Source organism: Coturnix japonica, chromosome 11 (genome assembly GCF_054131305.1).
Source record: "Coturnix japonica strain WE chromosome 11, WE-NBRP24, whole genome shotgun sequence".
In the NCBI taxonomy this organism is placed as follows: Eukaryota; Metazoa; Chordata; class Aves; order Galliformes; family Phasianidae; genus Coturnix; species Coturnix japonica.
The window spans coordinates 16,078,535-16,096,710 of record NC_140673.1 but is presented as its reverse complement, the minus strand read 5'-3'; the positions used below and the strand labels follow the sequence as shown (position 1 = coordinate 16,096,710).

Here is an 18,176-nt window from a genome sequence, read left to right as displayed (position 1 = left end):
ACTCAATAGGCTGCTATGTCCTTTTCATAAACCGAGTAGTAGTTTGTTCCATAGAAATCATTTCGTATCAGAAAGACAACATTCCATCCTGACATCTGTCTTTGAAAAACAAAACAAAACTTATTTTTTTTAGACCTTTACCTGTGTAATTTCAGTAGAGTCTCAGCCCGAGTACTTTAGCATAACAGGTGCAAATTAAGACCCTATGATTTTTTATTTTTTTTTTTTCCCTTGGATTGCTGGCTAGTCTGGAAATCTCATAGCTTATATATGCTGCAATGAGCCATTGAGACAGTGACCTTGCAGGCTAACAACACTGGCATAAATGAGTTTCTGGACAGGCTAGAGAGACAAACAGGTTCCTCAACGGTTGCTAGAGCAATATACTGTATGCCTGAAGTTGTGCATTATGTTTCAGCCTAAGGCGTCTCTTGGCATCTGTGAAAGATTTATCCTAGTGATGCTGGCACTGAGGCAATGCTTGGAGGTCAGAGGCATGGTCAAGAGACTTTGTGACGAACTCTGTGAATGAGTTACCACTGCTGACACTATGACTTGTGGCCAACAGCAGGCCTCAATGCCAGGCAGAAATCAGTAAGACAAAGCACTACCCTGTACTCTTGTTCATCAAGATGAGGGCTGTGGAGGTATGATTTCAAAAGGCTGAGGACTAATCACACTCATTTTCTCATTTCAGAAAGAAAAGATGTAATCACAGCCAAGATGCAGCTGAGATCTATTCTCCCTTCACAGAGGCTCCTGACTTCCTAGTCAATGCCACACTGTGCAGAGGGCTGAAGACTCTGATCAGAAAGTTGTCCCCTGCACCTACACTGATGCATTTATTGACCAAGACCCTTTTTCAGGTCAGAAGTATTGTCTTTCTGAGTAAGTTGCTCTGAATTGAAAGAGAAGGAATGATGAGGAAGCAGCAATTGAGAACGTGCTGTTGTGTTAACCAGCACATTGGGTTTACTGTACAAAGCCTTTGAGCAAGAAGACTAATGCTGGCTTCTAAGCAGAAAGTTTCCTTAACACTTTTCCTCAAAATAAAGTAATCAAGATAATTTACTATAGAAACACTAGAATAAAGTGGATTTCTGGAGGTAGGAAAAGAGGAAAAGAAACCATGTATGAGTGGCACTTATGTCTGGGAAGCAAAACAATACTTCAGATGACAAGAACTGAAGCCAAAGAAATGGTAAAGGCAACAAGGACTTCAAGAACTAAGGGGATAGTTTGTAAGCTAATTCCCCTCTCCTTCCAAAACAGAGGGAAAGTGATTGAGGTAATGCTAGGGCAGACACCAGCAGAGGCAAGAAAGAAAAAAAAAAAAGTTTAGTTAGCAATATCATTTTACTTTTTAAAGTAATTTGTAACATGCAGTGAAGGGAAAGTACAATCAGAAGGCAAACATCTTGTTCCATTAATACCTCAGCCACAAGACATTTTCCTAATGGACCTTCTTAAAGACCATGTGGCTCCTTAAATTTCAGTTTTGGATTGGTTTGCCATAGAGATCAGACACTGAGACTTGACTGAGGTTTCTTTTCTTCTTATGTAAGGAAATCAATGCACTCTAAAATCTGTTTGTCAAGTTGGTATCATTCAGTATCCCTTCAGTCCTCTGGGGACTAATGGTGGGTTCAAAATAAATAAATAAATCAAGCTGAGAGTATTAGGTAACAGAAAAGTAAAAAAACAACAACAACAAAAAAAACCCACAAAAAAACCCCAAACCAAAACAAAAAAACAAACAAACAAAAAACCAAACCAACACAAAAACCATCCAGATCTGAAATATTAAAAAGAACCACTCATCATAGTTTTAAACCTTATTATTAAAGTCATAAGCTTTCATTTGCAAGGATTTATGTAAAACTCTACAGTTTTACATAAATTATGTTAAATACTGTTAAATACAGTAACAGCATTTTAGAAACCTTCTTGATAGGAGTATTTTTGTGGGAAATGAATCCAAGACCAGATCTCACAAGTAACACATGCCTAAGACAGACAAAACATTTTGCCAGCACATATGCTCCATGCTAGAACCCAGCCTGTAGTGGAATAATTGAAAACACACTGTGTACTTAATGCAAACTCAAGTCTGGAATAATCAATTTAAAAGCTTGGTAGTGAGGAACAAACACTCAGCTGGTTCCAAAAGTGCCTGTGGAAGTAGTTGCCTGTCAGGTTGTATGCTAATGTATTCCTGTGTTAAGTGAAAGTCTTTCTATCCAGCATTTTCAAATGTCTTTACTCACCATTCTCTCAATGATATCACACGTCTAGCCACATTAACTTCTTTGAATTTTTTGGGGCATTTTCAATTAAGTTTTGTTAAAATTTGTACTTGGTCTGTGCATTCTACTTCCCTCCGTACCACAGTCACCATTTCTGCCTGCTCAAAATCATTTAACTGGAGAAGGATTGTTCATTCACAGACTTAAACATGCTTTGGAAGACCCCTATGACTACCTACAATATTCACTCAGCCCATTATGAAAACAAACAAATAAATAAATCCAAACATCTAGAAACAAAACACAGCACCAGAATCAACACAGGCAAGTATTTTAACTGAGGAATTTCTTTAAGTAGTAACATTCTGAGAGACCACAAAGCTAAACCTAACCTACTGCAGCTTGAAAGAAAACCAAAATTCATCATAAAGCTACTGCAATAAATTGCTCATTCACTCTCAAATGAGTATAGAAATGAAAATAAAAGCAGAAAGAGAATACAAGCTTACTGCTTCACCAGTTTTTCCAATGTTTCCTTGGTCTCCTTGTTCTCCCTGTTAAATTGGGAAAACAGATGATGTAGTTCATTAGAAAAGTAATTTCTTTCATATGTGTATATTCAAGCTGTCTGTTTTCCTAACAGACTCCTGATTTTCTAAACTACAACAGCCAATTATAACTTCAGAAACTAAAATTAAGCAACTGGAAGAAAACAAAAATAAATGTTGTCAGTTGATCTTATTTTTGTAAAAAATATATGAGCTTTATTCTAGAATACTTACAAATTCTCCAGAAAAATGAAAGCTGTATATTAAGGACTCACTAAACACTGTAAGTCAGTAAATATAGTAAATGGATGGTGTAATTTTCTTTGAAATCTTCCTGTTAACAAATATGAATGCCTTGACAATTGTAGAATTGATTCAGAAGTAAAATGTTGCCTGCACGCTCTATCAATATCTTTAACTATGTTGCAGAATATTTTATTAGGAAAACTGCTATTTCAATTTTATTTTAACACAATTATTTTTCTTCCAGAAATTCCATATTTTAAACTAGAAAAGTTTTATTTTCCTTTATAATGCTGCATATCATGTAACATTTTCCTACACATTTTGGAAGTGGAAGCTCAGTGTATATGTGCTATGACAACCCCAGCTTCCTGATGAATGGTGATTTGGGAACTGTTGGCTCAGATGGAGGCGTGTGCAACTCTCATCCTTTCAACTGCACATCACTGTATATTGCATTGGATACATGAGCACAGCTGATACTCCAACACACACTTATTTCATACGTAAAAGCAGCATTTACCTTTAAACCTTCTGGTCCAAGGTCACCCACATAACCTTTCTGTCCTGGTTTTCCCTAAAATAAATAGAATGTATTAGTAGTTCAATTTCACCCTAGTTTCTGTGGTTATCAAACTACATATATTCAAAAAGAACAGTTCAGTGATAGTATCCGCATTTGAATCCATTGCATCTATAAACCAAAGTCAGGTATTCTTCACTTCCTACACAATTTAAACCAACCAATAGATTTGGTTATTCAATCAGCACAGCCCTGTCTAGACAAACTTCGCCCATCTGCTCCAACGGAAAGGTCTTGGTCCTAAAGTAAAGGCCAAGTGCGCTGGGGCTGGATCTTGAGATAGTCAGTAATGAGGTCATGCAGGTCTGACAACTGGAGAAGGAAAATGAATTCAACATTTTAATGATCCTGTATCAAGATGTGAATTTCTGCTAAAAGGATGCTAACAGATGTTAAACCACACTGCTCTTTCAGCAGGCTGACAACTGCAATCAGACCCTCTGTACTGATAGCTTTCTATATGATGTCCTGAAACAGGAGTGATCAAAGCAAAAAATCCCAAAAATTTCCTTCAGAAAAGGTTGTTACATTTCTAACCGGCTCTTTTGCTCTGGCTTTTCTGTACCTGTATGTGCCTGAAGATCACCATGCATGTTCATTTCTGGTCAGTCAAGAAATTCTTTATTATTTTAATTACATTATCAAAACTATACAATCCTAGACTTCTCGTATTAATCTTTCTCTTCTGTTTTTCTTCCTCTCTCTCTCTCCGCCTGAGTGATTTCATTTTGTTCTGCAAGTTCCAACAAATCTCAGTGTGTCAGGAACAGCTTTTTGTTTTGATAAATGGATTAGAACAGGGCACAATCAGGAATGCAGGGAGAAGAGGCTGTGAAGACAAGTTCTGAGAGACCCAGAGCAGGCAAGTTGTGTCTTTCCACAATGTTTAGCAAAGAACAAGTGATGCACGTCTGCAGGTTACTACATGCTGTTTTGTTCATTTGCTGTGAAGAATGATAAGGTCTTTATGGTGAGAAGAATATAACAAAAATATTTTTAATAGAATTCATAGAAAGAAAACTGGTGACCACCATTAATGACCTTGATGGCTTTAGTCCTGTCAGAGCTGAATTGCAGTTACAGCTTGTAAAGCTTTTCTGACTGTACCATCCCAGTTACATGTGCGCAGTGATGGACCTGTGGCAGATGCAAGTTGATCAGAAAATAGAATGAGAGGATTGCAATGGTAAAGCAATGTGAAATATAGATTTAGCTTTCAGCAGGAATGTAACATGACTGCAAATTATACATGGAAGAAAAGCCATGGCGGAAGGTCAGACTAGCAATGGCTGCTTTTCAACTTGCTAACCCTTGGGAAAATCATTCTTCCAGGGCAGTGTAATCCCAAAGGAAACATGCATTTCCTAAATCATTAACTGAAAGTTCTGTCCTTCCCTCTCAGGAAACAGCGACCATCTGTGCTTCTTTTCACCTCACAATATGTTGATAAAGGCTTGGATATTTTAATATATGTATCTTATTAGTACTCCATTCTCATCCCTCTACAAGCTTTTAATATGCCCTCAACCTACAGGAAGCAATGAGCCACTTACAGGAAATACTGGGCCTTTGAGAACACTTTCCTCAGTCTTCAGGAGAACTGCTCATCTAATGACAATATATAAACACCACCTCAATTGAAAAAAAAACCAACCAAACAAACAAAAAACAAACAAACAGAAAAAAACAACACCAAACCACCTCGTAATACCTTTTTAGCATTCTGCTTGGACTTCAAAGATATTTTCTGCTCCAGCAATGAAGATACAAAAAAAATTATGAACACATGGTTTATGAGCTGGAGCTACAACAGATAGTTACAGTGTTCATTTTCAGATTGCCTTTGAAAAAGAATTGACAGAGGGAATGTAATAAACACAGTCATTTATTTAATGTTGTATCTAATGTGTTTTCACAGGACAAATAATTACTAAGAAAACAACTTTTTTTTTTTTTTTAATAATAATAATAATATAAAAAATAAAAAAATAAGAATTCATTTAAGAGAAGGCAATTATTTAACACAGGGGTAGAATGGATGAAGATGGTTTGGAATCACATGAATAAAAATAAAATCCTGTAACCAAATTCAGCTCAAAATCCATCTGTTTTAGACATGAAAATTCTCTTCCAACCCGAGACCTGGAGCACAGGTTCTTATTCACCACTTGTTTCAACAGAGAATTATCTGTTTTGCTGGCAGCATTTGTAAAGTGGGTCCCAGAGGTTTTTGGTGTCATGCACACTTTTATTTATTATTGGTTGGTTGGTTTTTTTTGTTTTTTTTGGTTTTTTTTTTTTTGTTTGTTTTTTGTTGTTTTTTTTTTTGGTTTTTTTTGGTCCAAAAGTGAACACTAGGAATGAGAAGGTGAGAGAGGGAGAGCAAAAGGGAGGAGAAACTATTGCTGCTTGCTTATTGTACACCTAAACTTGATTTTGGGGCAGAATGTTTTTACCTGAAACCCTTAAAGTACAGGAGATAGATTCTAAAAGAACTAGAAATTGCCTCTGTTGTTGTGCAATAGAAATCTAGAATAGTTTCTGTAAGAATAAAGAAAGGGTAGATTGTAGTATTTATGGACACTAAAGTGGGCATTATTGGTGGTGAAGAGAGGAGTAACCTACTGACCATAACTACAGGTCTGTAGGACAGGAAAGCAAGAGGTGGTAGTAAGAAAAACAGGCAAGACTTTCAGACAGAGAGAAACTAGGAAAATTATCTGTAAAACAAGCAGAGCACAGAGGCAGTTTGCCAGAGGGAAGAAAAAATCCCCAGCACCTGGAGGCTGCAAAAACAAGTTAGGGATATCTGCCTAGAATCATAGAATCACAAGGTTGGAAAGGACCTACAAGATCATCTAGTTCAACTGTCCTCTCTTTACAATACCTACAGAAAACCACTAAACCATATCTCCTAGCTCCCTATCCAGACACCACAGAAGAACAGAGCTGAGAACTGGTGGTGCTTTAGGGCATTGAGTAAGGCTTCATTGATTCTTACTCTGTCAGAGTCGCTAGCAGAGACCTCCCATGCCCTTCACGGAATCACAGAATTATCAAGGTTGGAAAAGACCTAGAAGATCATCTAGTCAACCATTACCAATACTTCCCAGCTAAATCATATTCATCAACACAACATCCAGTCGTTTCTTGAACACTCCCATGGTTGGTGACTCTACCACCTCCCTGGGCAGTTCATTCCAATGCCTGATTACCCTTTTCGAGAAGTAATACTTCCTAATGAACACTTGAACACTTATTCGATATACTGAAGACAAATACAATAACACAGCTTCAACAGCATTTACTTTCAAATGTGTTTGAAACTCCCTTCAAGGATGCTGGAAATAAAGCCTATGTAAATCAAAATGAATATGCAACTGCAACCAAGCAAGTGTAACTTAAAAAGACAGATGCATCTAAGAGCACTATATGACATCTAACAACTTCACAACTGCAGTTCACACCTTCCAGTGGAAGCAGCTGTGTGTTCCCAGCAGGAAGGCAGACACTGGCTGAGCAGTTGGAGCGGTACTGAGGGACTCTGAGAACAAGGTGGCCTGAGACTGTGAGGCTGCTCCAGCCAACAGGAGCTGTGGGACTGAGGTGAGAACAGTTGTGCCCTGGGATGAGATGAAGAACAGGCAGGGCTCCACACCAAGAGAAATTCCCATTTCCCCTACCTCTCATTCCAAGAGGAACATTAGCCAGCAAACTACTTTGAGATGCCTGGAGACAGCAACACCACAGGGGCCACCACAGGGGCCACCACAGATCCACAACTTCTCTCAGCATTTTTTTGTGAGAGAGAAACCAAGGAGACATAAGGCACACCAATGGCATACTCATTTCCAAATCTACTTTGGACAAACGGACCCAAATGAATATGTTTCTGCTTGCTGGTTTCCTTCTTGAGCCACTCTGCCAACCGCAGATTGCATGCCGATGTCTGCATGCACATCGATGCAGACAACATGATAACAGGTGACTAACTACCCGTGGGTTACCCACTGCAGCAGCACCTTTCTCACTGCCGCTGCACAACACTGGAGACACCATCCTGTCATGGTGAATTGCCCAAGGGGGAAATTGAAAGTATGAGGCAGCCAGAATAAAAATTTCCATCAGGCACTCAGCAGGAGATCGGGAACTGAATATCAAATGGAGTCATCTGAATTTGTAATTTTTTTTTTTTTTAAATATATTTTCTCAGCTGAAGAGTATTATTTTCATTTTATTATTTTTACTTATTCCATGTGGCAAACATGCTTTTAAGTATTACACCTAACAGAAAGAGAATTCTCAATTTTGATGAGTTAAGGAGCAGGAAAAACAACATAGCAATATTTTCTCTCTATAAGCGGGGAACAGCAGGAAAGATTGCAGCCTCGAATTTTTCTAAAAATAAGCCTCAAGTCCCCAAAATGCTTAGAGGTGAGTACATTTTCCTAACTAACAAGGTAAAACATCAGTCCAAACAGCATTATGATAATCCAACAATAATGCTCTCAGCAATTAAAAGCCATATCTGCTAGAGAATGATTTCTTAAAGCATTTGTGATTTACATTGCACACTGACAGCCAAGTTTCATGCTTGGTTCTTCCCCAGTTTCAGTACTCAGTGTACTTCATTCAGGACCTCAGAAGAGCACAGTGGTTTATTCTGTGCCAAAGCAGCACCATAGCAGTTTGAAATTGACTCCTTTTCCTTTTCATGGGTTTCACTTTGCTCAGCATGGTTGTGGTTTCCTTTCAAAACTGGATTTGGAAAGACCTTCTTCCCATCTCTGCCTAAAACGTTTATTCATTTATTATTTTAAAACAGCCTTTTTTCTTTTTTCTCCCCCCCCCCCCCCCCCCCCCCCCCGTAAGTGCAGTAAGTGTATCTTTTAAATCAGTACTTTTTTTCTGAATAATAGTCTGCAACAAAAAAATTACTTACTCTTGGGCCGACTGTGCCAATAGGTCCAGCTGGTCCTACTTCTCCCTATAAAGAAAAACAAAGTAAAAAAGAAAATTAATCAGGACTCCAGTAACCTTGATGCCAAGAAAAAATAGAATCTGCAGACAACTGTTTTTCACTTAGTATATCATTTTACATTTGCCTCATATGTGCGTATGCACATGTCTAAATCTGACAAACACAGAGAGACTGAACTGATTTCAATTAATTAGCCAGAGGGCCATGCGCTACGTCACCGTCAGAGGCAGCCAGAAAGGCTGATGAACTTCATATTCCTCCCATTATGGCAATATATTCACAGTTCTGAGACACAGCAGTGATGGGTCAGTCTGTCTGCCCTATGTTTACTCTCTTCCAGCAACATTTGCCACTTCATAACCATGAGCACAGCAAGGACATTCCTGCTCTTTTCTTCCATGTGGCTAATGGTGCCATCACCAAAGTTAGCCCAACCATTTTGGCAGGGCTTATCCTTTATTTCTTGGGAACAGAGGAAGACCAGGGTGGTCAGACTTGTCAGGTGTGAAGACAAAGAAATGACAGTGTCTGTGCCACACAGTGCACTAATAGAGCTATGTATAATAGAGAATTGCAGTGTTAATTCTTCGTGGTACATTCACTAATTATACGGTTATATCAAAGAACACATTTGCACCAATGCCATGCCAGGAGCTCACGCTGTTATCATTTAGTTTTCTGATTCTCTCAAGGTGTAAGATTTTATCCAGCTCCTGGAAGAAGTAGTACACAAGCTTTACAGTTTCAAATAGAATGAACCAAAGGAATAAAGAAATGCTATCTACAGCTTCCTGTCTTTCTAACTAAATGATCACCCAGTATCTGTTGTGAATGCTCATAATTTAGGATCATAGAATCATCAGAGCTGGAAAGGAACTTTAAAGATAATCTAGTCCAACTCCTCTGTAATGAACTAGGACATAATTTAAGCAAGCTATATAAATTAAGCAAACTATTTGGAAAACTAGATGTCTACTCCAGATTCATTGAATGATTTATAACTGCTACTTTTGGCCTAAGATACAAGAGTTTTTATTGTATTGTGATGAATTTAGAGTACCTAATAAACCTTTAAGAAGAAAAGCTGCCTACCTTAATAGAGGTCTTACAGTTTACTTAAGTGTATCCAGGATATTTTCCATTAAATCCATGTTTGCATTCTGTCTCCAGGCACAACTCTGCCCTGTCTCCCCAGCTTAATAAAGAGAACCATGTCAGATTCAGGACCCAGATTTTACTGAAACCACTGAGTAAACTTCAGTGAACAAATTTAAAGGGTACACAACCATCTAACACCTTTTTTGCAACCCCAGTTAAAAAGAAAGGAGAAAAAAAAAAAGCAAATGAAATCTTGCATGGTAATACCTTAAATACCTAATTACTCTTCTCTAATCTTCTACATTTTCACAACATTTCCTTTTAAACAATCTGTTGACTGAATAGTTTTTCTGTCTTACCTCAATGCCTTTGGGGCCCTGTGGCCCTGGAGATCCCCGGTCACCCAGAAGTCCCTAAAGAACCAAACAAAAACAGCAAGATCTTACATCAGCAAACAACCACTGTGGTACAATCTGTCACACCTTAAAATTCTGGACACAAACCCAAAGCTGGGTAGGCACATCTCATTAAGTACTCTTATCCATTTCCATTAGGATACCAAGAAAATATGAAGCAGAATTCTAATATCTGCTGGAAAACTGATTATCTTGCATACTTTGGCTATGTAGATCTTTTTGAAATTATTTTTAATTTTTTAAAATGAAAATAAAATACTGAAGCCTGCAGAAGAACCATCTTTCTTCTCTGGAGAACAAAGCATGCCATCACTCTAAGATTAAAGCAGAACCAATATAACTCTTATAGACCTTTGACTTAGATAGTATTTAGCATTTGATGATAATATTGCAATGAAAACAAACTAGAAAGTGAATTCTAACTACTAGCATGTCTGTCCAAAAGTACTTGTGATTTTCGGCCTTTACTTTTGTTCATGACTATAATCAGCTTTCCAGAGATGAAGAACTTTGGCTTGCCAACTCTTGGGTTATTATGACTGCTACAGCAACATTTTCAAAACTTTGTTAGATCAACTAATAGCTAGCAGTGTATCAAAAATACTGGCCATACAAATTACATAAGTAATAACTTGGTAAAGCATTTGACCTGGCAGAGGACAATTTTTCTTTAATCTCTGTGTAATCAAGTTACTAATGTTCTGGGAAGGATAGATTAACAACATGAGATGAAGCACAGAGAAGAAAGAATCTGCCCTTCAAGAAAATGGTGTTGTGAAAGTTCCAAGCGTAAGCCTTATTAATTGCTTACTAATGAAGCTGAAGTCTAGACTGAAGGTGCAGGCATTTTCTCCAGTAACAGTTAGCATGCCAACTAAAACAGAAAAGAAAATGGAATAGGCTACTTCAAGGTCGATAGGACACCACCAGTTTAGGGAAGACTGAGGTGGTGAATTGTTTGACATGTTGTTTGACATTCCACATCAGAAGTTACAGGAAAGCTAATAGGAGCACTACATAAGCGGTATTCTTGTGTAGTAAGTCAAGAAATTGTTGTCATATTCTAATAACAAAGCACATTAAGACAGATGATTTTCAATGCAATGCAATTACACCATAAAAATGTCAGCAGCACTGCCACTGTATGAGCCTTTACACCTCACTTAACTGGATGTGGAAAAAAGTCCCAGACTATAAAGCTCATATTAGGACTAAAGGAAATTTCCATCTCCCCTTTGATGTTTTGGGCAACAAACAGAAATTGAAGGTAGTCATTAGACACATGCCAGAGTGTCTGGAAAAGATGAGGCAGCCTGCAAATGGGGCTATCCTGTATTTCATACATATTTGTGTATCAGTATATGATGTACATACACAGACAACTTCTTAGATGATCACCTCCTAAAGAACTGGTGGAACTCCTAACACCCACTTTTATTCAGTGTTATCCAAGCAAATGTAAATGCGCAGAAGTCAGAAGTTCTCAACTACAACCACAGTACAACACAAATTACTGGAAAAAACTACAGCTGTAGTCACCATACTCTGCCTTTTCCTGTCACTTTCCTCAGTTACAGAGCATAAATACTTACAAGAATAACATAGGAAGCAAACTAGTCCAGAACTTCTTAAAAACTTTTTTCTTTTTAAATAAGTAATGGATCAAGATCAAACGCCTTCTAAAATATTGTTTCCAAGCTGAGTAATGTACTATAGAGCAAATTACATAATAAAGCCTTTGAACATTATTTTTGGTAGGTCAGATTTGCTGATTACTGCAGTAGTTTAGGGAAAATTTGTAATCCAGAAGTTCAACTGGTATTTAAAGGTGGCTGATCATGGTTATAGAGCTTAAATGTTTCAACAAGAGACCAAATTTCTCCCTTGTCAGCTACTTAGAAAGTTTATCTTGCCTTCTTGGCTTTTAAAATGGGTATTGCTACTGAGGAAGTACAAACAAAAACATGCGGAAAAGCACAACACATTAAAAACACTTCTAAAAATAAAAAGTTGGAGGAAATTTCACAAAAAATATCAACGGTCAACACAAGACAGCTGGAAATCCCGACAGCCAAACATTTCCAGTGTGCAACCTTTCTCCCATAGCACTAGGAGTCATCTAGGAATTTTTCCATTTTGGTAATCTTCCATCTCAAATGTAAGCCATCAAATCTTCATGATTAGATCAGGCTGTTTAAAACCTTCTTAAGAGCAAATGTGCTAGAGACCACCGAATCCCATTCAGCCATGTAATTTCTCCATTACTGAAAAAAGTATTATAGACTACCTTTCAGAAATTTTTTTAATTGATATTTGGGTGGAAGAGGAATAGAGTGGTTATCTATGTGTTAAATATCAAACCAGTTCAATCAAAAATATCCAATGGAATGCTTTGAATAAAGCATGGAATTGTGTAATCTCAGTTAATTAAGAAACCAGTCAGTAGAGATAAGTTCTTAGAGAATACAGGTTTCTGCTTGGAGGATCAAATTTGATCTGTAGATCAAGAGCTGTTGCATTCCTCTTCTCCCATCTCCCCTAAATCCTGTGTAACATCTTTTGTCACACTATAAAGTAGCTTGATAATTCACCATTCTTAGAAACGTGGGAGCAAACATCACCCAACAGTCTGATAATCATTCATATAAGGAAGGCCATTAGCATTACACAAACAAGATAGCAAATGAATAAATTAGAATGAAAAAAGTTGGAATTTTATTTTAACTTCTCCCTTTTGCTGCATCAAATAATGTTTTTTTCAGACTTCCTTCTAAACTCTTTTTGGGTTATTTTGGGATAAGGTTCCTGACACAGATGAAAGACATGAGATGCAGTAAAGATTGGTTATGGCTTTGGCGAGTGCATTATTTGAGACGTTCATTCTCAAGGCATGATGAATTTCATCATGGAGTGATTGTTTCCATTTTCCAGGTTCAAATAAAACTGTATCCTTAAACCACTTGCAGTTTCTTGTACTATGTTGCCTTAAGCAATCTGTCACAGAATTTCACAACTCTGCTGATGAGAAATCTTCTCATTTCTATCTCTGTTTATTCACAGACAACTTCAGCGCTTTGTCCTTGAACTGAATAGTTAATGTCCTTGGTCCTGCAAAGTTCTTTGGTCTCCCCACAATTTCTGCCCTTTGCTATGCTTACAGAGCTTAAAAGGGCCCTTCAGTTTAGTAGGATAAATAAACTGTCTTTCAGAATAAAGCCACTCCATAATCTTTTCTGCATCTATTCCCATTTGATTGTGTCCTCCTGGAGTACAAATCCCCAGAACTCCGTGTGCTACTTAAAGTCTTGTGCTTTGTACAGTAGCATTAACATGACACCCTCCCTCAAGTATTCTAGAATTTCACTTTGGTTTTAATAGCCTTATCGTGCTTTCCTCTCAAGGAGATCTGGCACTGTCTTTTCTATTATTGCCAGCTGCAAAGCTCTAAGTTTACAGTAGGATTTATTATTTTAATCCCAGCACACATCAGTCTGAAGCAACACGAGTGGGATGAACTCGTACAAAGTGCAGTTTTTAAGATAATCTGAAAGTGCTCAACTTTGTTTGATACACAAATTTAATTCCAGCATGGTTGTGCAATTTATTGATGAAAATATTGCCTAAGGGATAGTCTAAGGATACTGAGTGAGAAACTTCATTGTTTCTTTCAGCACTAAACATCCTAAGCAAATATCTCCCTTTAAGTTAATTTGTGGCCCACTTGTATTTCTATAAGCTGTATTCATCTCTATCTTTCCCATTTTAAACAAGAACTTCCCATATGTGTTTTTATCCAAACCTTCACTCAAACGTCTCTGTAAAAATTATTACAAAACTTAGTCTAAAATATTAGCCTAACTAACTCTAATTATTTAAACTGGTACATTACTTCCACCTTCTTTTTGTGTATATTTAGCTATTATTAATTTCAAATTTTGTTAAGAAGACTGTATTAGACAAGTGAGACTGTAAAGGTCTGGGTACCTTCAACAAGCACCATTTTCAGTGCTGGTGAATACACAGTACCTCTCAGACACACAGTGCTTTCTCCAAAATTTCTTGCATTTACCTTGCCATTCTAAGTCTCTGTGTAACAGAGTTTCTACCTCTAACCATGCAGACACCAGTAAACATCAGATTAACTTCTTCATACGAACACCTGAGGCAAAGCACTCGTGTTTTGACAGGATGATTTTCTTCTCATAATGTTAATTTCCACCTCTCAGACCTTTTCCTCACCAGTTCATACTGATTAATTGTAAATGTGAATAACTTTTCATAGTCTTACCTTGGGACCTGCTGGGCCATTTAATCCAGGTACTCCAATATCTCCAGGAAAACCCTAAATAAATCAGATAGACAAATGATTTATAGCCTAGGAATGTTTCCAACTTGCATGTTTTGATTCTGTCTGTTCATTTAACAAACCTGAATTGTAGAAAAAAGAACTAGATTTGTTTTACCATTCCCAAAATGTCAAAATCCATTAAGCACCCTTTAAGGGCTTGGATAACTGACAGATTTCAGACAGCTTTCATTAAACTCATTTTAGGAGATGTCAGTATGGGTTTCCATTCCCTTAACACAAGACTTTTTAACCACTGAAAAGCATTTATGATCAAACCATTTGACTGGTCTTGATACAGAAAATACTCAAAATAGCCAATACCAGGTCTTGTATTTACAAATTCAACTTTAAAAAACTTTTAAAATATAAGCTTAAACAGCAGCAGGAGTCCTTTAATCCTTGGCCTCACTTTAAGGACAAGATCACTGCAAGATTAGGAATACGGTAAAAAGCCTTTTGCCTCCAAATTAGCCAGACTTAATCCAGGTCTGACTGGCAGTAAATGCAGGTCCATGGCATGCAGTGTTATTTGGAATAAGCTTTTGTGAAATACTGTTTGGTGTAGGTTCAGCTGTTGATAAAGAACACATGTTTATGTAAATGAAATGTTCAAATAAGAGGATATCATTAGAGGTTCAAGAGCTCCCTTTTATGCTCTCTAACTGTGAAAGAGGTCTAAAAATTGTCTCTAGGTGGATAATAGTTAGCCATACTTTATTCTTCCAGAACAATTGAACTTCAAACGAAGATGGTCATAATTTCTAATATTCATAATTGGCTAAAATCATACAGACAAAAACAACCAACAAAAACAAACCTCAAATGAGAAAATATTAAGCAAACAAAGGAATTTGTGTTTACCAGGTAAAGAAAAATCATAGAAAAGTAGTAAGTTTGGAATAAAAAAAATACATTCCTTCACTCTCAGCTAGAACAGTAGAGCTGCCACACCACCACAAATGATATTTAGTACATCACTGTTTCTATTTGCAGATCTCTTCCATTTTCTTTTTATGACTCGCTCCTAGCAGTATGAAAAGTTTTAAGAAAAGATGTTGACAGGATAAAAATATTTAACATGCTTTATATGTTAAGTCAAACACAAATGTACAAAACTTGAAATACTACTACAATTTCTTAAGGAAAACCAAACACTTTAGTATTATCTGTTGAAATCGGTCATAAAGCAAATACACTAAACACCAAAAAAAAGAACTAAGCTGAGCATTCAGAGCAAATGGAACAACCTTAAAATGTAGCATTTCACAAAGCATCATGTTGGTCATTTCTTTTTTGCCATAAAGCAACTGATAGAGCTGTGCAACAACTCTTACATGCCTCTAGGTGGCACTTAGATGTGACATAGGTGCGCTGGTACATAATTTTCATCACTGAATAACTCAAAATTTCTATGCAGTTTGTAAGAGGTTTTTGTTTTGTTCTTTAAATAAAAAATGCTGGGTTAGGTCATGTTTATCTGAAATACACCATGAAATACGCCTTTCTGTAATTTAAGTTTGCTGATTTACAGACATTATACAGCTACACAGGAGCTATATATAACAGTGTACTATTTCCAGCTGCAACAGTTTTCTGCACAGGCTACTATGAACAAAACCTCACTTGATATTATGACATCTAGGGGAGGTTAAAGAGCAGAGTCTGGTCTTGTCATCAGCCAGAACCCTGACTGCTGGCAGGCTATAAATTATTTTCAAAATCTTGCTGCAGAGGTGGCCTTTTGCCAGCAGAACACTTAAAAGTTCATTTGGTTTAATCATACTACAGAGCATCAGAAAATAAATACAGTGATCACCTGTCTGAAAGCATAGGTAATGTAATTTAATCTCACCGTGGAATTTGCTGTTTGTGCAGAACAATTTAAATATAAATTTTGAAAATAAAGGAAATTAACTTTTATTGATCTAATTCATCTATAAAAAAATTAATTAAAGCAATGAAAATGTGAGCAGGCTGCTACTATGTTTGTGTTTTTGCTTTATAGTGAAGTCAGTTCTCACAGAGATGAAGAAACAGACTGTTGCTTTTCTTTTGTTTGTTTTCCTGTTCTGCTGCTAAATAGAAGCAGAGTATCAAACATTTGGAAGTCACGTTCCCTTACCACTTGGAATTCTCTTGCATTTGCATAATCTTGCTCATTCCAAGTGGAATATGTGGAAACCCACATACCATTTGACAGCATTGCACCCTCTGGCTTCCCAGCATCTCTCAGTGGGTTGAGGATCTGAGTTGTGGTGCAAGAGCAACAGAGAGCAAACATCTCTTTTGAGCTGACAAATGTTCCTGCTTGGAAAAAATTTTATCCAACAGCATGCCATGCATCATTTGGATGAATATTTAGAATACATTTTCAGAAGCAGTTTTGACTGAATGCTGCTACTGATCTTCAGCAAGAAGTTTCAGTGGAGCTTTAGTACTACTTATCAAATTACCAAAGATAGATTTCTGCTTAAACCACAGTCTTTCTGAACTAAGAAAGTGAGAACTGCAATTTTGCGTTCTCAAATAAATGCTTTTTCTTCTTCTGAAAGGACATGCTATCCCAGAAAGACAATTCAATAAATCTTATTTTTTTCTTAAAAAAGGTCAATGTCAGCATTTTTAAAGAGCAGAGACAAGACCCAAAACCTTCCCCCCCCCCCCCCCCCCCGCCCCCCAGCAAACCTGAAGTTCTGATTTTGGAAAGGAAGGAATCTAACATACAAATTACAAGCATACAATTGCAATTTGTCAGAGAACAGAAAAAAAAAAATAGCAACCATGTATTACAGTAGATATTACAGGAAATCTTCACAATGTGTCATTGCTAAGACATCAGCACAGAGATGCTACTAGTTTGTATATTTGCCTAATTGCACAAAGCAGATGCATTCAGCCACGCTCAATGAGACACTAGTGCATGATTTTCTTCTGAGAGACAAAGTGTAGTGTATCTAGTAGAGTCTATTCCATAGCATGTGCAAAGCCCTAAACTGTCCCTCCCAAACACCTGTTCTACAGACATGCTTGGCTGCTTTATGACCAAGAAAGTGGCTAATGATTCATAGCAGCACTGGCCACCAATCAGCATGTTGAGGATGGAGTCCTGATGCATTCTGGAAGTCCACAATACAAAATGGGAAGAGCTTACACAAGAACTTCAGTCCAGTTCTGCTATCCACCAACATTAAAACAGAGGCATCAGGGAAGTTGATGCTGAAAACTGTAGCAAATTTCCATTAAATCATCTGCATGTCCATGCAGATCCCACCACATCTAGACCTCAGACGTGTGCCAAAAGGAAGAATTCTCAGATTTATTTCTTGCAAGATAAACAGGAAAACCTGAAAAGAATATCAGTTCTGGCATTTAAAATACAAACCTAAAATATTTTTTCCCCCTCATTTTAGGCATATTCAGAACTCAAGTAAATATATTTCCCTAACAAAGCAGTGCAAATCAAGTTTGATTTATTTGTACATCCTTTCATTTCTAGGGTGAGAGTATCTCAAGACAAGTCTGCCTGAAAAAAGAAAGTCTCCAAGATGACAAATGAGTTGCAATATGAAACAGAAGATTGTTATTACTGCTTTCATGACACTGTTTGTACAAATCATAACATCATGTGATAAGATAAAACATGCATTGAAAATAAACTTGTTTTCTCTTTTGAAATGAACAACTCAAAGAAACCAGTGATTCACTTAGAAAAC

At 37.1% G+C, this 18,176-nt stretch overlaps 1 protein-coding gene across 8 annotated transcripts in view; it reads right to left on the bottom strand.

Moving 5' to 3' along the window:
• Positions 1-18,176, bottom strand: part of COL24A1 (collagen type XXIV alpha 1 chain) — a 107,921-nt gene that overhangs the window by 44,900 nt on the left and 44,845 nt on the right. For all 8 annotated transcript variants that reach the window (XM_015870173.3, XM_015870175.3, XM_085511455.1 and 5 more), the window contains 5 exons: positions 14,404-14,457; positions 10,059-10,112; positions 8,563-8,607; positions 3,561-3,614; positions 2,756-2,800 (listed from right to left, as the gene is read on the bottom strand). In XM_015870173.3, the coding sequence (XP_015725659.2) occupies positions 2,756-2,800; positions 3,561-3,614; positions 8,563-8,607; positions 10,059-10,112; positions 14,404-14,457 (252 nt within the window). The remainder of the gene's footprint in view (positions 1-2,755; positions 2,801-3,560; positions 3,615-8,562; positions 8,608-10,058; positions 10,113-14,403; positions 14,458-18,176) is intronic.